The sequence below is a fragment of the Nansenia antarctica genome, assembly GCF_963989245.1.
Source record: "Nansenia antarctica genome assembly, chromosome: 7".
NCBI classification, from domain to species: domain Eukaryota; kingdom Metazoa; phylum Chordata; class Actinopteri; order Argentiniformes; family Microstomatidae; genus Nansenia; species Nansenia antarctica.
The window spans coordinates 62,345,373-62,364,268 of record NC_137677.1 but is presented as its reverse complement, the minus strand read 5'-3'; the positions used below and the strand labels follow the sequence as shown (position 1 = coordinate 62,364,268).

Sequence of the window (18,896 nt, the reverse complement as noted above, 5' to 3'; positions counted from 1 at the left end):
GGAATGAGTGTCCTGTGTTGAGTAATTTCCTCCCAATGCTCGGAAATTAGGTTACTTATTTCATGATATTATACTGCACACACATTTCCTACACAGGTCTCTAAAGTATGGAATATATTATTGACAATTTCACACCAGGAATGTAAAAACTTTGACGCTCAATATCTCTGAACTGCCCTAAACGGAGATAGAACCGTATCATTCTAAGCTCACGATATTGTCCGGAAAATACTGTTATCTTCTGTTATTCCATACCTATGCCATATTCATATCAGAGGTCAGAATTCCATTCTATATTTTCTAAAATAATTTACACAGAACTACGTTTCACACTACACATACGCATGTTAGAAGCACGAACCCACAAATCAACTGAGCAGGCTTAAAAAATAAAATCTGGTCTGGAATTTTGGAATAGAAAATGTGAAGGAACCGCGGTCTACAGTGCACACATATGCCCATGTCAGCATGGGTTCGAATCCGGCCCATGCCCTCTCTCCCTTCTACTCCTTACTTTCCTGTCTGTCTTCACTGTATCTGTCCAATAACAAATGAAAAAATATGAGTGGGACTGCCCCAGAGTCGTGAGATCGGCCCAGAAGATCACCGGCGCCCCCCTCCCCTCTCTGGAAGAGCTGTACAACACACGCTGCCTCAGGAAGGCCTCCAAGATCTCCAGAGACCCATCCCACCCTGGGAACGAACACTTTGCTCGGCTGCCCTCGGACAGGCGGTTCAGGACCATGTTCACAAGGACAAACAGACTGAAGCTCAGCTTCTACCCCAGGGCCATCCAGGCCCTGAACACAGCAAAGACCTAGGTTCTAGGCCCTGGACAATCTAGACATTTGATGGCAGCTACTAGATTGAAATCAAGTGCAATACTGAAACACAACTGTGAACATTTCAAACCTGCAAACTGCGACACTTTAAATGAATGTGCAATAACACTATGTGCAATATGACAACCCTCGGGTACATAAGGTTCAGAGATAGGAAATGTTAGAATAGGTATAGCATAGCATAGAGTACAGCACAGTGTTTATTTGTATAGTATAGTGGACAGTGTACATAGCCCTTATTTATGTAAACCAGCTCTTTTCCCTTCTTGTTTTTAGTTTTCTTTCCTAGCACCAGGGGAGCCCCCCCTCCCAAATTTCGTTGTTTGGTACCTGTACTATATCAATGACAATAAAGCCCATTCATTCATTCATTTGTAGTTCTTCATTTGATTTGCCGTGTAAATCCCCAGATGAGAGTGTTACATTAGTAACAGGCTACTTTGGCAAATGCCCATTGAACAGATTTATTTATTATCCTATCTTAAGAAAACGAATGTAACACTCTCATCTGGGGACTTACATGGCAAATCAACTGAAGAACTACAAATCCCTGATGACAGGGAGATTGCTCTGGTGAATCAACCCCTATTTCATTAATTTTCTCTATATAACGACGTCGATCATTGATCAGCAACGACACTATATAATAGTTTGCCTAACTGGCCATCGGATTTGGGCTCCTAATATCTAAAAAGCACTACTTAAAGTAGCGAAGACCAGAAATTCCCATTGACCGCCAGTCAAACTTCTCCGCTTCTATCACCCAAAAAGGGGCGTGGACATTCTGATGACAGGGAGATGACGCGCAATTGCTCTGATATACGCGCCTGCCCGTCACAACTTCAGAAACACCTGTCCGGACATCTTCGGTACATCTTCGGTACATCTTCGGACAACTTCCACAATTTCCTTCTACAAGGTAATTTTCGTCGTTTGGTAAAAAGGTAAGTCACAAACATTATCTGTAATCATCTGTCTAAGTAGATCCTCCATCAACAGTAGTGTGTAGTATAGTAGATTATTACAGTAGATGCTACATGTACATCGCATAACAGCCATAGCTAGCTACTCGGACATTTCAACAGCCATAGCCTAGCTACTCGGACATTTCTATCGTACAATATTTAGGCTAAGCAGTTGTTAATAACAGTAAAACAGATTATAACAGATAACAGAGTATAACAGATAGCCTACTCAGGGCTGCCAAGTTTCACCAAAAGTTTGAAGTGAGATTTTTTTTGGCGGGAGCTGTTATGAGGGGGCGAGGGGGCTCAAGGACACGACAATGGAGGCAGAATACTGTGAAGCCCCAGGGTATTTATTTACAGTGTAGGGGAGGGGAAAAAACTGAAAGGAAGGGTCCGGGGGTTTCAACCTGGCGGGCTGGGGTAGTGGTTGGCGTGGGCAGGTCATTCTTAGGGAAGAACTGACGATGAGTGAAGGGAAGTCCAGGGTAGATGTAGACAGAGGGTTGATTGGGAGTGGAGACAGGTGTGCAGGTTTGGCTGAAGATCTAATTAGCGGGGACAAGCTTCAGCTGCGGCGGAGAGCACGCGGTGCTCGAGCTGTGGGGGCGGGGGAGGGCGTGTGTGAAGGCCCAGCCGTAACAGGAGCGACCCAAAACTGTGTACGTTTTGGCGGCAGCGGCCCCTCTCTCCCGCCCAATTATTTGAATTGTTTCCTGCACTTTTACATGTTGTTCATAATAAACCAGCACAAGAAATGAAAATAATTAACGTTTTATAAAACAAGAAAAAAAGACAATATGTCATATTTATGAAATCTTAATAAACAAATACAGTAGCCTACAGACCAGGGTTTCCGTTTTTGTCAAAATTGAGTTTTTTACATAATCTGATCCATTAGGTGTTTATTAATGCCTGTGTGGTGTTATTTTTTCAATGTTTACATTTTTGAGTTAGTAATGAATAAAATACAAAGGTTCCATCTCACAAAACATAATGGAATGTAAAAACTTTGACGCTCAATATCTCTGAACGGAGATGGAACCTTATCATTCTAAACGGAGATAGAACCTTCTCATTCTAAACGGAGATAGAACCTTATCATTCTAAACGGAGATGGAACCTTATAATTCTAAGCTCACGATCTGATTCTAAGAAGAGAGGTAACTGGTCGTACTTGCCCTTTTGTTCAAGGTCAGTCCATAGCTTCTATTTCCCCTGGGGCAGCTGGACCAAATACATTGAGACAATTGAGGCTGAAACCAAAATGCATTTCACAAGAATCTGTGATCACCTGTCTGTACATCTTCTTTGGTGATTGTAAATGTTCAGGAGCTCTCATTCAATGTCACTTCGACTATGCCGTAACATCATGGTACTATAGAACCACAAAGGCCCAAAAAACAAGACTCCAGACAGCCCAAAATAAACTGGTTAGGCTTTTGCTAGGCCTCAACCCTAGGACACATCTAACCGCTGCTCATTTTTTGAGCCTTGATTGGCTACGAGTAGTTGACAGAGTGCAGCAGCTTGCACTGGGCCTGGTCTTCAAGATACGCTACACCACAAAGACACCCAAGTACCTGTCAACATACTTCCAAAAAATGAACAACGTCCACACATACAATACCAGAGGAAGCTCCACGAACCACGTTCAACCGCGTTGCACCACAAACAAGGGGTTAAACTCGTTTGCAAACTATGCAGTAAAAATGTGGAACGCCCTTCCTATAATCTTAAAGGAGTGCAAAACACTGCCCACCTTCAAAACCACTCTCAAAAAACATTTACAGGAGGCTGCAATCCGTAACTGGACCCTCTAAATCAAAAATCAGATTAAAAGACCCGAACTACCCACTGTACATACTTTGTGTTTTGTCCCCCGCCCCCACCTGTGGTGTATGTCCCCACCTGTCCTACCCGCTGTACATACCTAATGTTTTGTTATATTGTTCTTCCCATGATGGATGTATGTTTATCTTGTAGATAGTACTAGTTATTTGTCTGTATTATCTTGTAGATAGTACTAGTTTTTTTTTTTTTGTCTGTCTTACATGTAACGATGAATTGAGAATCAAGGACCCCAATTGAAATAAGCCAGTGGCTTTCTTGGGTTTTTATCCTGTTAGTTGACCTTGTATGTAATATGTACTTTCATGTACCTACTCCTGCAAATCTTCTAATAAAGTTTTCAATCAATCAATCAATCAAGGACCCCCCATTCAATCCACAAAGTGTCTTTGTGGTGTCAATAAAAACGTGTGTGCGTGTGTGTCTCGTCTGTGTGTGTACGCACATTCATGTGTGTGTGTTTGTGGACACTCATGGCTGTGTGTTTCTCCCCCCTCTAGATGGCGGCCATGTTCCCTGCCGTGCAGGTACGGTGTAGACATTACTTATTTCCTTGCCATTTGCTTTTTTTCCTCTTCAGCAATGATTTGTCTTTATTCATTGTCTTTCCAATGTTTGCTGACGCTCCTCTCCTCCCCCCCCCCCCCTCACCCACCTCCTGCAGGAGCAGCTGAAGATCATCAAGAAGGAGCTGGATCTGGAGAAGGAGGACAAGGATGCCATCGAGGAGAAGTTCCGCGAGCCCCTGAAGGGGCGCGTCGTGCCCGCGCACATCATGGAGGTCATCAACGAGGAGCTGAACAAACTCAGCCGGCTGGACAACCACTCCTCTGAGTTATCGTCAGTGGCGTCTACTTTAGGACTTTAGCCTCACCTGTGAATTCGAAACAATTCCCATTAATTTCAGCTAAAGACGGCAGTTTATTCTGAATGTTGACACTGTGGGAGGTGCTGACTGTGTTAATAGCAGGGTTCCCGCGCTGGTCTTAAAAAGCCTTAAAGTCTAAAATTCAGCAATCCAATTTATAAGACCTAAAAAAGTCTCACATTTGAGTTATTCGGTCTAAAAACAAGGTGCTAGGTCTTAAAAATGAGATCCTGCAAGGAAATCAGTCTGACCACATCTATTTATGTGGAAATTAATCAAGCTGGAACCAAAGAAATGCCAATTTGCTTCCTTTTTTGTCTGTATGGCAGTGAAATCCCTAATTTCATCACCTCGAGGATGACAAAAAGCTATCATATGGTGTCACGATAGGTCTAAAATTCGATTCAAAGAGGTATAATAAAAAAAAAACAGCATGAAAGCTCTTGAGTGAACCCTCATTGTGGTTTGCCTTTAACTGAAATTGATGTGTGTGAATGGAGGTCTTAGGCACATAGTGTTTCTCTCAATAGCTTGCTTGTTGACAGTTCTGACTCGCCTAGTGTTTTGCCTTTATTCACTTGACTTCCTGTGACTGTGCAGTGTGACCCAGAACTACCTGGACTGGCTGACCTCCATGCCCTGGGGGGTCAACAGCGAGGAGAACCTGAAGCTGGGACGGGCCAAGGAGGTGCTGGAGGAGGACCATTATGGGATGGATGACGTCAAGAAGCGCATTCTGGTGAGTGGACCAGGTGGTAGGATCCTTATGGTTATAGACATCTACTGCCCCCCTGCCCTCCCCCTCCTGACGACACCCGCTTTTCCCCTCTACTGTGTCCCCTAAAAACTTCTATTGCCCCCCTTGTACTGTTTCTCCAGTATACAGTATATATAAAAAATAAAAAATAAACGACCTAGGTTTAGAAGAAGGTGATGGAAGAAGGTTTTTCCTTCTATCAATGGCCCCGGGCCTGAGCTGGATTACTCTTCCTGCTACGACTGGTGGATTGATAATTCACTTGCTTAGTAGTCAAATGTAAGTCGCTTTGGAATCAGGCGTCTGCTAAATGCCAAAAATTTAATAATGTAAAAAAAATTAATCAGTTTGGAGCTAAACTTTCATTTCCTCTCTTAGTTTGTGAGTGAAAATAGGAATTTGAAAGTAGTTTAGTATCGCATTGAAACAATTCTTTTGAAATTCCCAATGTTCTCTCTCCGTTACTGTTCCCTCACACATGTTCCCACTCCTACAGGAGTTCATTGCTGTGAGCCAGCTACGAGGGTCGACCCAGGGGAAGGTCCTGTGTTTCTACGGACCCCCTGGTGTAGGGAAGACCAGTATTGCACGCTCCATCGCCAGAGCTCTCAACCGGGAGTATTTCCGCTTCTGTGTCGGCGGGTTGACTGATGTTGCTGAAATCAAAGGCCATAGGTGGGCAATGACATCATCACCACAACACTTATTTCTCTGTTCCAACACTACTGTATGTGATCACTCAATCGTGAGTTTAGAATGGTAAGGTTCTATCTCCGTCTAGGGTAGTTCAGAGATATTGAGCGTCAAAGTTTTTACATTCCATTATGTTTTGTGAGATGGAACCTTTGTATTTTATTAATTACTAACAAATAATGTCAACATTTTAAAAAATAACACCACACAGGCATTAATAAACACCTAATGTAAAAAACTAAATTTTGACCAAAAATTGAGATAGAACCTTATAATTCTAACGTCACGCAATGTGTGATATTCTGTGTGGTGTCTCTGCAGGAGGACGTATAAGGGAGCGATGCCTGGAAAGATCATTCAATGTCTGAAGAAGACCAAGACAGAAAACCCATTGGTCCTTATTGATGAGGTAAATGTTGTCGTCCCTCATGGTCAGAAAAACGCCTCTAAAACAGTTGTGGTGGTTATGGTTGAATAGTTAAGTATGGTTAAAACAGTTGTGGAGTTATATACAGTACATATCATGTTGTCATGTTGTTCTGTCGTGTTGATGAAGGTGATGGATATCATGCGTTTGTTCTAGGTGGATAAGATCGGCCGTGGTTACCAGGGCGACCCCTCCTCAGCTCTCCTGGAGCTCCTGGACCCGGAACAGAACGCCAACTTCCTGGACCACTACCTGGACGTGCCTGTGGACCTCTCCAAGGTGTGTGTGTGTGTGTGTGTGGACCTCTCCAAGGTGGGCTGCTGCCATCGAAGATTAAAGAGGCCTATAAGACTTGGGAATGCGAATTTTGTGTGTGTGTGTGAGAGTGTGAGTGTGTGTGTGTGTGAGTGTGTGCATGTGTAAGTGTGAGTGTGAGTGTGAGTGTGTGTGAGAGTGTGTGTGTGTGCACGTGTGCACTTTTGTCCCAGACCAGACCACCTACAATAACTCTTGTCCTCTCGGTTCAGGTTCTGTTCATCTGTACTGCCACCGTGACTGACACCATCCCTGAGCCTCTGAGAGAGCATATGGAGATGATCAACGTGTCTGGATATGTCGCCCAGGAGAAGCTGGCGATCGCTGAGGTAAAACGATGTCTCTTGATGTCCTTCTACTCTCTGTACGGGTCTCTTAATCTGAGGTAACGTGTGGCTCTTGCTACATCCGAAAGCCAGTTATAGATTCAGATAGTCTCATCTCATAAAATTAACACCACCCTACCTAACATCAAACATCGAGTCATTTGTATCTCTAAGTGAATGCTGTACCGTAAATGTGTATCTCTATCAATGCTGTAACTAAAGGTGTGTTCTCACTAGAACATTTGCTTCACTTGAATCAGAGTTTAGGATAAAATTCGCTTTACTCTGCGTCGTTTGGAGCTGTGAGAACGCGCATTCGAAGTCGCTCCCAGAGCAAACAACCAACACATGCTCCGCTTGAAAAGGGTGGTTTCGCACCAATTAGAAACGACGCATGGAGGCTGTCCATAGGAAAACAACAGCGCATGCGTGTTGATCTGGATAAGAGAGGGACGAACGGGCAATTTTCAATTGTTCTGACCAATCAACTACCACGTCTGTTGCTTAGATTGTGTATGTTACTTTGTTTACATGAAGGGCTGTGAGAACACAAATCAGAGAAATAATCTATGCAACAATGTTGCGAACTCATCCACTTGCTCCAGGTCTCGATTCAGACTTTCATGTGAGAACATGACCTAAGTGAATGCTGTACCGTAAATGTGTATCTCTATCAATGCTGTAACTGAATGTCTGATCTCTCCCCCCCTCTTTAACTGACAGAGGTACCTGGTGCCCCAGCTGAGGGTAGAGTGTGGTCTGACCGAGGAAACGACCAGCATCTCCTCCGACGCTCTGAAGCTCCTGATCAGACAGTACTGCAGAGAGAGCGGAGTCAGGGGCCTCCAGAAACAAGTGGAGAAGGTAAACCTGTCTCAGCGTTGTCCTGTTTTCAAAGCTGTGTCTATATTTTCTCTGTGTTTTCTCTGTGTATGTGTACCCAAAGAGATTTGGTGAGGCTGCATTCTCATTTTATGCACCCAAATTGTGGAACGCACTGCCAGTTTAAGGATGCAACCTCAGTAAATATGTTCAAGTCAAGACTAAAGATCTTTTTAATATTGCCTTTAAATGACTAAATAATTAAATGATGATTTTATAATGATTGGAGCACTTTGAGCTGCAACGTTTGCAGGAAAAGCGCTATACAAATAAAAAGTTATTATAATTATTATATCCCTCCCTTCCACTGAGTCACAGCCTACGGTGTCTCCACGTATTCCGTCAGACTTAGCAGGATTCAATACTTATCAGTCTAATTTTATTATTATTATTTTATATTTTTTACACTTTTAATCCAAAGTGATTTACAATTACGAATTACAGGGACATTCCCCCTTGAGTAACTGAGGGCACACTAGTAGAGGTGTGGTTTCAGGCGGGATTTGAACTCACAACCTTCCGATCACAAGTCCATCTCACTATCCACTGCGCCAGGCGAGGTGCACAATAGTCTGTTAAGGGTGGGGAAGAAAGTGCAAGAGGGGGAAGAAGAAAAGGGAGGAAAAAGAGAGGAAAAAGAGAGGGAAAAGAAAAGGAAGAGAGAGAAATTGAGGCTTCTTTTCCATCATCTACATGTTTAATAGTCTCAATGTATTCTAAACAATTAATGCACAATAAAAAATGTCGCCATTGCCATTTTTGTATGGGGGGGAAGAATGGATCAGAAGGTCACCGGTTCAAATCCCACCAGAAACAAGAACAATTACAAATGGCTCAAAGTGTTGTTTTGTGTAAATTCTAAATCACTTGAGCCAAAAGTCACTTTTTGTGACATAACAGAAGTTTATAGACACTAGCTGTTGTTTTATTGATGTTTAAACATAAATAAAAAGAATAATAGTATAATATTATATATTATAATAATAGTACAAATAAACAAGTTAGCCTCTTAAAAGCCCTGAGGTTGAATGAATAACTTTTTACAAAGAGAAGAAGAGAGAGCAACTCAGAATCAGAATCAGAATTGCTTTTATTGCACAGAATTGCTTTTAGTGCACATCAGGCACACACAACAAATGTGCCAGTTCAAAATCTTTCCACATTAATATGCACTGTTAATACAATCAAATCTCTAATATCCGATCTCCTCAGCACATAAATACATGAAGGCTCGCGCAGCTGAGCTCAATGACAGCCAAGTTATGAATATTTCGCCAGCAAACCAGTGACAACCACATATTTCATCATGAGATATTAGTCATTCAACTAATACAAGATAGCTCTGATTTAATAATTAATTGTCGTTGTCTTTATGCCCTGTTGCGTTTTCAACAAACGTAGAACTAGCTAGCTATCTAAACGGCGGGCATCACCGCGTCTGTCTCTCGTCAACAACGAGAGCTGCAAGTGTCTTGCTATGAACTCATAAGACAACACCGTATTAATCTATATGAACAATATTGATCAAGTCATTATATGAAGGGAGCTGTACTTACCACAGGTGATGACAGCCAGTCCAGTGTGATTGACAGACGACAAGTTCCCAACGTTTCACTCATTGCGCATGCGCTTAGCGTCGACTTGCTGGTGTGTGATGACGTGCACCACCACTAAAGCATTTGGGCGACATGATTGGCCACCACTAAAGCACCACTAAAGCATTCTAAGGCATTGATTGGCAGCACTAAAGCAACCACTAAAGCATTGGGCGACATGATTGGACACCACTAAAGCATTTGGCGATATGATTGGATGTGCACGTTCTAATGAACAGACTAATGTGCTCTCGGTAGCGCCACCACTACCCCTAATCTTTATTCCCCAAATGGTTGTGTAACATGTGTATATATTATATAGGTGTTCCGGAAGGTGGCTTTCCGCATTGTGAACGGGGAGGAGACTGCAGTGCATGTTACCCCTGACAACCTGCAGGACTACGTAGGGAAGCCCATCTTCACCGTGTATAAAGACTAAAACATGACGTTGTTCTCCATTACTCATTGTGCTTTGGCTTGATCTTTGTTGTTATTGTATTAGTGCTGTAAACATAACAGGTGCAAATACTACTGTTTACCCCTACTGTCAGCCAGCCATCATCCTTCCATTTAGATGTGATTGATAAATCAATCAAACTATGATGTTTTGTTGCTAAATGCAATGTACTTTCCTACAGTATATACTTATCCTGTACCTCCCTATGATTGCTGTTATGAAATAAAAAATAAAAAAACATTATGAATGAATGAATGAATGGTCTTTATTGTCATTGCTATGATCTGGCTAGCTCGCCGGTACTTTCCGCTCCTGCATCTTTCTTGAGTAATGTCCACGTATGTTAGTGTGAGACGCCCTCGTGATCGATGCCCGTGTGTGTTGGCTCCCAACAGCACCAGTTTGCTGGCTGGCAGCTCCTGGTGTCTCTGGTGGCAGTGACCTGCCAGCCTCATCCTCCTGACCGCTAGGTCTGCAGTCTGATTATCTACCCTTCTCAAGTGTACATTCCATAGACCCTTTCCTCCATCCGCCACTCGCTTCCTACTCAAAACGGTCATCTATGTTCCTGCCCTTAGACATTCTCCTCCAATGCTTGTGGAGGTCAGAGAGGACGAGGAGTCGAGTTTCCGAAAATTGAGAAAGGGCCATACCCCCAAGGATTTAAAAAGGAATGTTCTTGTGTAAGTAATATGGCGCAATCTCTCTCTGGCCATGCTTCCAGCACCAATCCAATGCTTTTAATGCCAGAGGGGGAGAGAGCATGAGTGAAGTGCTGAGTGAAGTTCTGGGTGAAGGGTGGGGAATGTGAACACAACCCCATACAGCAGAAAAACTGAGAATCTGTGAGGTCATGTGAGGTCATGTGAGGTCATGGCTACACTACTCGACTCCTCGCGTCCTCTCCTCCATCCTCCAGTCATGTCCTACTGAAATACACTGGAGTAGAAGATCTAGGTCTAATAGTAGTAGTAGATCTAGGTCTAATAGTAGTAGAAGATCTAGGTCTAATAGTAGTAGTAGATCTAGGTCTAATAGTAGTAGTAGTAGTAGTAGTAGTAGATCTAGGTCTAATAGTAGTAGTAGATCTAGGTCTAATAGTAGTAGTAGATCTAGGTCTAATAGTAGTAGAAGATCTAGGTCTAATAGTAGTAGTAGTAGAAGATCTAGGTCTAATAGTAGTAGTAGTAGAAGATCTAGGTCTAATAGTAGTAGTAGTAGAAGATCTAGTTCTAATAGTAGTAGAAGATCTAGGTCTAATAGTAGTAGAAGATCTAGGTCTAATAGTAGTAGTAGAAGATCTAGGTCTAATAGTAGAAGAAGATCTTGGTCTCCTCTCCTTGAATATTATTCTATGTTTTTTTAGCATACCCCTTCCCGGAACCTGTGGTCCGCAGACATGGGCCTGCTATCCACCCCCCGCACCAACCTACGGACCTTTTGGGACAGAGCCTTCAGCATGGCCGCACCTACCCTCTGGAACTCCCTCCCCATAGTGATCCGCAACGCCCCCCCCCCCCCCACCCTGGACTCCTTCAAATTAGCCCTCAAAACACATCTGTTCTCCAAGGCCTTTGGCCCCTAGTCAATGTTTCTGTTTTGCTTTGTTTGTGGGAGGAGGTAGAAATCAGTATGGGGTCATTGTCAGGAATGGAATAGAATGAGGAACATACTATTCCAAGCATCTGCTTGATCTCCTGTCAAGAGCTTCTAAATGTATATCCCTGTCTGTATGGTGTTATACAACAGTTAGTTCCGACCAAGTAATTTGATTAGACAAGAGGCATTCCATGAGTTACGATATTACAGTATAACAGCACTGGGACTTTTAACTATGTATCACTCCGCCGCACAGATGTTCTACTAAATGACCGTTAATTAGACTACATGTTTGTGTTCAGGTTACTAGGCAACAGTCCATTTGAAGTTCAGTTGCGGAACTATTTTTTGTTCATTTTTATGATGAAATAAACAAACAAATCATAATCTGTTGTCGCTTATTACTGTTAACTAATAAATCGCGCTGTAGAACTGTTGTATAAAAGCAATATCACACTCGAGGTCGTGCTGTTATACTGAATATCAGCACGGCTGTGATCGTCTTCGGTACTCGGCCTCGTGTGATATTGCTTAAATATCCCTGTCTGTATGGTGATGGCTCAGAGGACTAGGGTGTAAATCAGGCAGCAGAATTCCAGGACTTTGCCAGTGGTGGTGTTTCAGTATGTGTATGTGGTTCAGTATGTGGCCAACAGGAGTCATAATTAACACATAACTTGACTGTCAAACTATTCTTATCCCTCACATGACCCCCCCCCCTATTTCTGGCCAGCCATGAGCAGGAGAACCAGTCTCGGCCAGTCGGCGAACACAACTTTTGCTTCATAACTTGAACACACATAAAAACCACACAGACACGGTCTCGTTCTTATATATAAAAATAGTTTATAAACCATGCAGTCGAGATACATCGTCACCCCGTTTGACACTCGTTAAAACAACTCCATTTACACTATAAAACCCCAACCCCCAACAACATAAAGGAAACAACAGTTTTTGTTTTGTTTGTTTTTTTACGTCAGCAGTGTGCACCTCTTTCGTTTTCTGTGGTGTTAAATCGATATGTACACGTGTATGTTCTTATGTCCGGCTTTAAATAAATATGTTATATGAGAATAATGTTATATTGTTGAACGATAAACGATAAATATGATGCTACTAGGTGAAAAGGCACTGGGGTGTAGGGTTTGGAATCTTAAAGGGGAGAAGGTAGCTGATACCCCCCCCCCCATGTCAGAAATGTGACCGATGCCAGAGGTCAGGGGGACCCCCCCCTCTGCCCCCTCGCCCGGGGAGGTCAGACCCCCCCCTCTCTGCCCCCTCGCCCGGGGGGTCAGACCCCCCCCCCCTCTGCCCCCTCGCCCGGCCTGCGTGGGCCCTTACAGTACAGACAGTGGGTCTCCTTAGCTTAGCGGCGGGGGAAAAAGAAAAGAAAAAGGAAAGTAGCTGCATCTAAAAACCAAACTCGTAATGATATTGCACACTTCAGGGAAACAAAAGTTGGGAAGTCCACTGCGATAGTATGATGGGACGAGAGGTACGCTGGGAGAGAGATGACGAGTGTGCATCAGAACCAATGCCAGTGATAATGTGTTGTAAAACCCACACAGGTTGGCAGGTGTGTGTGTGTGTGTGTGTGTGTGTGTGTGTGTGTGTGTGTGTGTGTGTGTGTGTGTGTGTGTGTGTGTGTATGGCTGGGTGCATTCCTCTGCAACGACCTTACATTCTTATCCAACATGTTAATATCCTCTCACTCTCACACTAACCACCACCCCCCCCGCTACACATTATTCAAGCACAGTGGCAGTCACCTGCTTCTGTCTCTTTTTGATGACATCACACAAACCCCTCACACTCTGATCCTCTGATGCACCGCGCTTCATATCACATAACGCCAGTCACATGACCCTAGTCACATGGTGTATGTAGTTGTGGTGGTGGTCGTTGTTACAGTTAACTGAACGCCGATGTCATTTTTTCCTCTTATATTGTTTGGGCCTTTCACACAACCTGATCGTCGCTGTCGAACCCCGTCCTTCCCCCCTCCTCTGCCCTCTACAGCAGCTTTACACGCAAGGTGCCTCTCTAGTCCTCCAGTCTACCTACTGCTGGAGCCTGGGAGGTTGGGGGGTTGTGTTCCCCATAGGCAGGGTAGCATCTATCCTGCCCTCCCTTCTGGCTAACAGCACAACGACAGCGGTGGCCCACCCAGCCAAATGGTTGTTTGGGGGGGGGGGGGAGGAGGTGAGGTGAGGTGAGGTGTGTGTGTGTGTGTGGGTGTGTGTGTGTGTGTGTGTGGGGGGGGGGGGGGGGGGTAGAAGAACGACATCCAACCACCAAAGGCTAGTTAAGTTATTGGGAATAAAAATCATTGGTCATGTTGTGACTGACAAGGCACTGCAGTGTTCTGGCACATAGCCTCTCTCCTCTCCTATCCCACCTCCCCTCAAATACCCCCCCCGATCCCTCCTTCCTTCCTGCCCTCCTTCCCTCCTTCCTTCCTTCCTTCCTTCCTTCCTTCCTTCCGTCCGTCCCTGGCATGGCTGTGTACCGGGGGGAGGAGGCGCTACGTGTGGTGGATCTCGTGGAACATGAGCTCGCGGGGGATGCGCGTCTCGGCGCCGTACGTCTTGCAGGCCTGCCGCTCGAAGGCGCTCACCATCTGCTTCACCACCTCGTCGAAGAACATGTTGGCCAGCTGGGAATGGAGGAGGGAGCGGAACTCAAAGGAGATCTGTGGAAGGGGGAGAGGTGGAGAGAGGGGGGGGGGGGGGGGGGGAGAGAGAGAGAGAGGAGAGAGAGAGAGAGAGGGGAGAGAGGGATTAGCCAGGAGGGACATTTGAGATTGTGTGTGTGTGTGTGTGTGTGTGTATATCTCTGTCATTGGGTGAGTGTCACACACACACGCACGCACGCACGCACGCACGCACGCACACACACACACATACACCCGAATGAAGACAGACAGACAGACAGACAGACAGACAGGCAGGCAGACAGGCAGACAGGCAGACAGGCAGACACACAGAGACAGACAGACAGACAGGTACGTACAGCGAAGTCCAGGGTGCAGGTGCGGGGGTAGTAGACAGACACACAGACAGACATACAGACAGACAGACAGACAGACACACAGACACACAGACAGACAGGTACGTACAGAGAAGTCCAGGGTGCAGGTGCGGGGGTATCCGGGGAGGCCGGGGCTGAAGCGCCAGACCGTCTCCAGGTGGTTGAACAGCGTCCCGTCTGAACAGGCCGCCTGGGGGGGAACACAACCAGGACACCGTCAGTCTCAGTGGTGTGGTCTACGTGATACGCAGGACTACGCCGTATACCCACTAGGAAAGCCAAGGATTTCCATATACCCACTTAAAAATGTGTGAGGATACGTAACGGCGTTTTGAGACAGAACTTTCACTTTCATTCCTAAAATTCACCCCGTCTGTGTTACTTACGAAGCACTTGAATATTGGACCATTGAGACTGACTATAGCGTCATATACCATCAACGGGGGGAGATGCGACATGAAATAAGTCAAAATGCAGCACTATCATGCACAGATCAGCCTTATAACATGTAATGTTAGATATACTGTATATATAACGCTAGACAGGGAGCGCAGATTTATTTTTATGGCGTTCCGAAATGAACGATATGAGGCTGGGAGGGAAAAATCACAATATACCCTCTAGAAACAACTAGACTACACCACTGGTCAGACTGGGCCTCCACACACACCTACGCATCCTGGGTAGTGCCACCTGGTCTAGTGGATAGTGAGTTGGACTGGTGAGTGGAAGGTTGTGAGTTCAAGTTCCGCCTGCAACCACCGCTAGTGTCCCCTCTCGAGTAAGGCACTTAGCAGAAAGGCTAAAGAGATTCACCCGGTGAAATTCTGCGCAACAGTTCTGCACAACGAACACGCAATAACAACGTATCTGCAACGTATCTGCCCGACTGAGGCATCGAAAACGGAATCAGTTTAAACGTAATTTGACCTACTGTTCACCGTATTTATGAGAATATATTTTATAACATGCAAGTATTGTTTTTTTGTTAAGTTATTTTTTCTGAGTGGGGCAGTCCCACTCATATTTTTCATTTTATTTGACAGATACAGTGAAGATTTAGACAGGAAGGATGGGTGAGAGAGAGAGGAGGGATGCCATGCAGGATATGTCCCCGGACAGAATTGAACCCACCTAAGCGCCCCAAGTATTGTTTAATAATCACAGATCCAATGAAATATGATTCCCGATTAAACTGTACAACATATTAGACCACATGTTACTAAGTTACTAAGACAACGAAACGCAGTTGGGCATCTAACCAGTGCAAATAGTGCAAAAGCCATGAATGTATGGACAGTACATGGTATTACAGTGAGTATTGAATGTGTGGACAGTACTACTATGGTATTACAGTGAGTATTGAAGTAACTGAATATAAAGTCAGTATGCAATGAATATGAATGTAAAAAAGTCGATATATATGTGCATAAATATCAATATGATATGTACAGTAAAGATATATGTACAGTGTGATATGGACAGGACAAGGGCGAAGATATGTACACAGTTAAGATATTTTTTTGGCGTGCACTCCAGGGAATTCTTCATATCGTGACGTTAGAATTATAAGGTTCTATCTCCATTTTTGTCAAAATTGAGTTTTTTACATAATCTGATCCATTAGGTGTTTATTGATGCCTGTGTGGTGTTATTTTTAAAATGTTGACATTTTTGAGTTAGTAATTCATAGAATACAAAAGTTCCATCTCACAAAACATAATGGAATGTAAAAACTTGACGCTCAATATCTCTGAACTGCCCTAAACGGAGATAGAACCTTATCATTCTAAGCTCACAATAATACATGAGGTCATATTTACATTTATTTTACACAACGGTATCAATTTCAACGCCTTTCTCCAGTTTCTCATCCTGCTGCCATCGGAGTCGCAGTTGCTCATTTCTCCAGTTAACGTGCGTACGCCTGGGTCTGAGTGTTAACGTGCGTACGCCTGGGTCTGAGTGTTAACGTGCGTACGCCTGGGTCTGAGTGTTAACGTGCGTACGCCTGGGTCTGAGTGTTAACGTGCGTACGCCTGGGTCTGAGTGTTAACGTGCGTACGCCTGGGTCTGAGTGTTAACGTGCGTACGCCTGGGTCTGAGTGTTAACGTGCGTACGCCTGGGTCTGAGTGTGCGCCACATATGTTTTTTTATGAATCCTAAAAATTTTTTTTTTTGCCATTTAGCAGACACCTTATTCCAAGCGACTTACAATCAATAATACATTTTAATACTAAGCAAGTGAATCATCAATCCACCAGTCGTAGCAGGAAGAGTAATCCAGCTCAGGCCCGGGGCCATTGATACGTTTATAAAACGACCCCCACCAAGGGAGACTGGTGGGTGGAGGTAGAATGAACATATTTTTTATACAATTCCACGAGGCATTACAATGAGCCCGCCCTCCGATGTCTACCTCCACCAGCCTCCCCTGTCCTCCTATGTCTACCTCCACCAGCCTCCCCTGTCCTCCCATGTCTACCTCCACCAGCCTCCCCTGTCCTCCCATGTCTACCTCCGCCAGCCTCCCCTGTCCTCCCATGTCTACCTCCACCAGCCTCCCCTGTCCTCCCATGTCTACCTCCACCAGCCTCCCCTGTCCTCCCATGTCTACCTCCACCAGCCTCCCCTGTCCTCCCATGTCTACCTCCGCCAGCCTCCCCTGTCCTCCCATGTCTACCTCCACCAGCCTCCCCTGTCCTCCCATGTCTACCTCCACCAGCCTCCCCTGTCCTCCCATGTCTACCTCCACCAGCCTCCCCTGTCCTCCCATGTCTACCTCCACCAGCCTCCCATGTCCTCCCATGTCTACCTCCACCAGCCTCCCCCTGTCCTCCCATGTCTACCTCCACCAGCCTCCCCTGTCCTCCGATGTCTACCTCCACCAGCCTCCCCTGTCCTCCCATGTCTACCTCCACCAGCCTCCCCTGTCCTCCCATGTCTACCTCCACCAGCCTCTCCTGTCCTCCCATGTCTACCTCCACCAGCCTCCCCTGTCCTCCCATGTCTACCTCCACCAGCCTCCCCTGTCCTCCCATGTCTACCTCCACCAGCCTCCCCTGTCCTCCCATGTCTACCTCCACCAGCCTCCCCTGTCCTCCTATGTCTACCTCCACCAGCCTCCCCTGTCCTCCCATGTCTACCTCCACCAGCCTCCCCTGTCCTCCCATGTCTACCTCCACCAGCCTCCCCCGTCCTCCGATGTCTACCTCCACCAGCCTCCCCTGTCCTCCTATGTCTACCTCCACCAGCCTCCCCTGTCCTCCCATGTCTACCTCCACCAGCCTCCCCTGTCCTCCCATGTCTACCTCCACCAGCCTCCCATGTCCTCCCATGTCTACCTCCACCAGCCTCCCCCTGTCCTCCCATGTCTACCTCCACCAGCCTCCCCTGTCCTCCGATGTCTACCTCCACCAGCCTCCCCTGTCCTCCCATGTCTACCTCCACCAGCCTCCCCCTGTCCTCCCATGTCTACCTCCACCAGCCTCCCCTGTCCTCCGATGTCTACCTCCACCAGCCTCCCATGTCCTCCCATGTCTACCTCCACCAGCCTCCCCTGTCCTCCCATGTCTACCTCCACCAGCCTCCCCTGTCCTCCCATGTCTACCTCCACCAGCCTCCCCTGTCCTCCCATGTCTACCTCCACCAGCCTCCCCTGTCCTCCCATGTCTACCTCCACCAGCCTCCCCTGTCCTCCCATGTCTACCTCCGCCAGCCTCCCCTGTCCTCCGATGTCTACCTCCACCAGCCTCCCCTGTCCTCCCATGTCTACCTCCACCAGCCTCCCCTGTCCTCCCATGTCTACCTCCACCAGCCTCCCCTGTCCTCCCATGTCTACCTCCACCAGCCTCCCCTGTCCTCCGATGTCTACCTCCACCAGCCTCCCCTGTCCTCCCATGTCTACCTCCACCAGCCTCCCCTGTCCTCCGATGTCTACCTCCACCAGCCTCCCCTGTCCTCCCATGTCTACCTCCACCAGCCTCCCCTGTCCTCCCATGTCTACCTCCACCAGCCTCCCCTGTCCTCCCATGTCTACCTCCACCAGCCTCCCCTGTCCTCCGATGTCTACCTCCACCAGCCTCCCCTGTCCTCCCATGTCTACCTCCACCAGCCTCCCCTGTCCTCCCATGTCTACCTCCACCAGCCTCCCCTGTCCTCCCATGTCTACCTCCACCAGCCTCCCCTGTCCTCCGATGTCTACCACCACCAGCCCCCCCCTGGTCTGTAGGCCACCCTTCCAGCCTCCCCTCCCTGCCACAGACAACAACACAAGTAGAGGTTG

At 46.2% G+C, this 18,896-nt stretch overlaps 2 protein-coding genes across 2 annotated transcripts in view; one reads left to right on the top strand and one right to left on the bottom strand.

The window, feature by feature from the left end:
• Window positions 1-4,158: 4,158 nt before the first annotated feature.
• Window positions 4,159-9,960, top strand: LOC308162878 (lon protease homolog, mitochondrial-like; the record flags this gene model as incomplete). Its single annotated transcript, XM_080537019.1, has 9 exons — window positions 4,159-4,185; window positions 4,305-4,498; window positions 5,127-5,265; window positions 5,780-5,958; window positions 6,298-6,385; window positions 6,560-6,682; window positions 6,931-7,047; window positions 7,768-7,908; window positions 9,844-9,960. 9 exons carry the CDS (start codon window positions 4,159-4,161, stop codon window positions 9,958-9,960), a joined length of 1,125 nt encoding a protein of 374 aa, XP_080393145.1.
• A 2,945-nt stretch (window positions 9,961-12,905) lies between these two features.
• coq10b (coenzyme Q10B) overlaps window positions 12,906-18,896 on the bottom strand; it is a gene marked incomplete at its 5' end in the record, with an annotated part of 11,397 nt that continues 5,406 nt past the window's right edge. Inside the window, 2 exons of the mRNA XM_080536442.1 lie at window positions 12,906-14,272; window positions 14,699-14,800. Of these exons, the coding sequence (XP_080392568.1) occupies window positions 14,105-14,272; window positions 14,699-14,800 (270 nt within the window). The 3' untranslated portion in view covers window positions 12,906-14,104. The remainder of the gene's footprint in view (window positions 14,273-14,698; window positions 14,801-18,896) is intronic.